The sequence below is a fragment of the Panthera leo genome, chromosome A3 (assembly GCF_018350215.1).
Source record: "Panthera leo isolate Ple1 chromosome A3, P.leo_Ple1_pat1.1, whole genome shotgun sequence".
In the NCBI taxonomy this organism is placed as follows: Eukaryota; Metazoa; Chordata; class Mammalia; order Carnivora; family Felidae; genus Panthera; species Panthera leo.
In genome coordinates, this window is record NC_056681.1 from 82,566,144 (window position 1) to 82,570,172 (window position 4,029).

The window sequence follows — 4,029 nt, forward strand, 5'->3', positions numbered from 1 at the left end:
CTTCTAATTCATAGTTCAGAACGCTTCCTGCTAGATTCTGTATTCCATGATATAACTATATTCATTATTCCATCATTTAACTCTGTGTGCCTCAGCTTACTCATCTTTAAAATAAGGGGGTTGTGGGGCACCTGGATGGCTCAGTCAGTTAAGCATGAAACTTCAGCACAGGTCTTGATCTCACGGTTTGTGGGTTTGAGCCCGTGTCGGACTCTATGCTGACAGCTCAGAGACTCAAGCCTGCTTTGGATTCTGTGTCTCTCTCTCTCTCCTCCTCCCCAGCTCGTGCTCTGTCTCTCTCTGCTCTAAAAATGAATAAATGTAAAAAAATATTTTTAAAATTAAAAAAAATAATAATGGGGTTGTAACAAATCTGAAGGTAGTCACAAGTCGCTGAGGGCTATTTTCAATATTCTGCAAAAGAACAGTGATACTGTTATTTCATAATAGTGATACTGATTATTTCAGGGTGTGCCACAACAGTTATTGGGGCACATGTCAGATAGTCACCTGCTTAAACTGAGCAGAGAGAGTGTGTGCTCTGCCCGGCAACGCTTTAGAGCAACAGCCAAAATTAAGCAGCAAAGTGTATTCAAAGGGATCTTCCTGCTGAAAAAGTTGGAAACCACGAGACTAGATTGCTAGGATTGTTATGTTGCTTTCGCAGTGGCATCAGAGAGTTAACTCCCTGCTCTGTCCTCCTGCTGTCTACACCTTATCTGAAAGCCAGGTCTGGAGGTGAGTCATCGTGGAAGAGAGCTTACAGCTTCGCGAGGGAGATGTGGGTGAAGATCTCAGCTAGACTCACAAAGACCATAACACAGATAAGTAATCTCAAGAAGCAGAAGAAACAGATCGTAAGCCTCCAGGCCAATGGAAGAGGCAGGGCCTGTGCTTAGTCTTATTAGGTTCCATTTCATTTCTATAAACTCGCATATTTTTATTTGAGACTTGCTTGTTAAGCTTCAAGGGCTGGAACAGCTTGTGACAAAAGCTGTTCCTCATGCTGCTGTTGGGAGATTTGGGCATTCAACAGATCCCTTTTTAATCTTTCATTAGAGATTTAAATTTATCACTGCCCCCACAAGCTTCGTGTTTCTTTTCCATAGCAAGCTATTCCATCAGATTTTAATCACAGTGTCGAAGTAGTTGAGTATCTTACATAGGTTAAACGTATATAAATTCTGAATTCAATCAAACTGTATGCATTTTATCTAGATAATTCAAATAATTCTTAAATTAAAACTTTTGTCTAAAACCTCTAATAATCTTCACTAAAATTATTTGTCATTTTGTAACACACCCTAGAGACACAAGTTTTATCATATATGTTATATTAGATGTGCATTTAGTTTTATATATGTTATAATATGTTATAATATGTTATATAATGTTATAATAAATGTTATACATTTTCTTATAGTATAGATCTTTTTTTAAGTTTATTTATTTATTTTGAGAGACAGAGGGCACATCCAGGTGGGGGAGGGGCAGAGAGAGAGGAGAGAGAGAGAACCCCAAGCAGGCTCCACACTGTCAGTACAGAGTCTGACACAGGGCTCAGTCTTGTGAACCAGAAGACCATGACCCGAGCCAAAACCAAGAGTTGGCTGCTCAATCAACTGAGCCACCCAGGTGCCCCATACAGTATAGATCTTTAATACAACTTGTAATAAAATTTATGCAATAAAAGAGTCCTTGTGTACCTGTAGGTCAGCAAACCTCAAGGACAAAAAAAATTATACTTGGAAATAGAAACCTGTAAGAATCAACACTAAGTAGCTAAGTTGAGGTAACAATGTATATAATCAAGTTGCAAAAGTTTGTAAAGTGGTGCTGATGAGATTATGCTAGGGTGTCTTCCATATTGTACGTAGAAGTCTAAGGAAGCTCTCAAATCCAGGGTTAAAATTTAATTTAAGCAAAAGACAGTATCTCCACTATGATATTGCAATTTATGTTGCAGAGGGTAAAGAAGCTTTGATAAAAATAAAGCCAAAAAGCAAAAAAAAATAAAAATAAAAATCAGCCATTATTTAGTACTGTGTATTCCACCTACATCTACACACACACACACACACACACACACACACACACACAGGTTAAAAAGTCAAATGCTTTTCAGGGAGTTCTGACAGCGGCTGCTGAGTGAGGGTCTGCGGGGGTAACTGACTGGCTGTCTCCATTGTCGGTGTCTCTCCGCAGGAGCTATATATTGAAGACAATGTCTGGAAGCTTCTACTTTGTAATTGTTGGCCACCATGATCATCCAGTGTTTGAGATGGAATTTTTGCCAGCTGGGAAACCAGAATCCAAAGATCATCATCATCATCTGAACCAGTTTCTAGCTCATGCTGCTCTTGACCACATAGATGAGAATATGTGGCTGTCAGACAACATGTACTTGAAAACCGTGGACAAGTTCAATGAGTGGCTTGTTTCAGCATTTGTTACTGCAGAGCATATGAGATGTATTATCCTTCATGAAACAAGGTGTGACGATGGAATAAAGAACTTCTTTACTGGGGCACCTGGGTGGCTCAGGTTGGTTAAGTGTCCAACTTCGGCTCAGGTCATGATCTCACAGTTCGTGAGTTCGAGCCCCGCGTCAGGCTCCGTGCTGACAGCTCAGAGCCTGGAGCCTGCTTTGGATTCTGTCTCCCTCTTTTTCTGCCCCTCCCCTGTTCTCTCTCTCTCTCTCTCTCTCTCTCTCTCTCTCAACTAAAATAAACATTAAGAAAAAAAAAGAACTTCTTTACTGGTTTTTATGATTTATACAGAAAGTTTGCAATGAATCCATTTTATGAAGCCATTTCTCCTATTCCATCAAACGCATTTGACAGAAAAGTTCAGTTTCTTGGGAAGAAACACCTTTTAAGTTGAATGCAGAAAAATTTGGAAATAAACAATGTCACTACAATGGGGTATTCTGAGGAATGTGGACATTGTAAGTAACCTGATTAGTCTGGGAAGGTTTTAGGGGGAAAAAAAAGTCAAACAGTTTTACAAAGCTTATAATAATGAATATCAGGTCCCAGCCCTACCCTCTCAACTCTCAGTTTCTGCTTCCCCAAAGCAACTACTTTTAACTCTTTTAGTTGTTTCTTTGGATACTTCACTCCTTATTTCTGAGCATGCTTCTTCAGCTATTTCTTGATCTTTTCCAGTTTAAACATCACCCCTTAACCGTCTACTATTAACGATCATTTAACTCCATTACAATTCCTTCCCAACATACACACGCTCCCCCATCCTCCTAGCAGCAACACATCATAATATTTGATTAGATCATTATTTGGGAGTTACACCCATACTGAGCCATGTAGAATACATAATAACATTCCTTTTGTATTACAATTTAGATTTTTTTCCCTGGATTTAATAATTGTCTGGTTTTTCCTCTGTTTAAGAAATAATCACTAGTTTATCACCAAACTCTCCACTAAAAGTACATATTTATAGCTCCCAAAGTCTTAAAATACATCAGATGATCGTGTGTGTGTGTGTGTGTGTGTGTGTGTGTGAGAGAGAGAGAGAGAGAGAGAGAGAGAGAGAGAGAGAGATGGAGAGAGAGATTTCCCTCCTGAAATACCCTGTCCTGATTCAGACTCTAGAGTGATGCACAACAGATTCCTTGGGATTTATGTTCTACCATCAATCATGGAATTCTTATCTTTCTTCTGTCTTGAATCCCTGGTCTCCTAATTCTCCTGATTTCATATTTCAGCTCAGGTCATGATCTCACAGTCTGTGAGTTCGAGCCCCGCGTCAGGCTCTGTGCTGACAGCTCAGAGCCTGGAGCCTGCTTCCCATTCTGTGTCTCCCTCTCTCTCTGCCCCTCCCCTGCTCATGCTCTGTCTGTCTCTGTCTCAAAAATAAATAAACATTAAAAAAAATGTCATTCAACCCTAGAATTCTCACCTACAGACTTCATTTACATAGCAGTGAAATAAACATCAGGGTTTTTTTAAAGTCACTTTTGCGTGTGCACAAGTGGGGTAGGGGCAGAGAGAGAGGAAGAGAGAGAAT

The 4,029-nt window shown here is 39.7% G+C and overlaps 1 protein-coding gene across 1 annotated transcript; it reads left to right on the forward strand.

Moving 5' to 3' along the window:
* Positions 1–655: 655 nt before the first annotated feature.
* On the forward strand, positions 656–2,954 carry LOC122215047 (trafficking protein particle complex subunit 2-like). The gene is made up of 3 exons (XM_042930220.1): positions 656–738; positions 2,206–2,528; positions 2,765–2,954. The coding sequence occupies exons 2-3, from the start codon at positions 2,225–2,227 to the stop codon at positions 2,881–2,883; spliced, it is 423 nt and encodes a 140-aa protein (XP_042786154.1). The 5' UTR covers positions 656–738; positions 2,206–2,224; the 3' UTR covers positions 2,884–2,954.
* Positions 2,955–4,029: the final 1,075 nt, after the last annotated feature.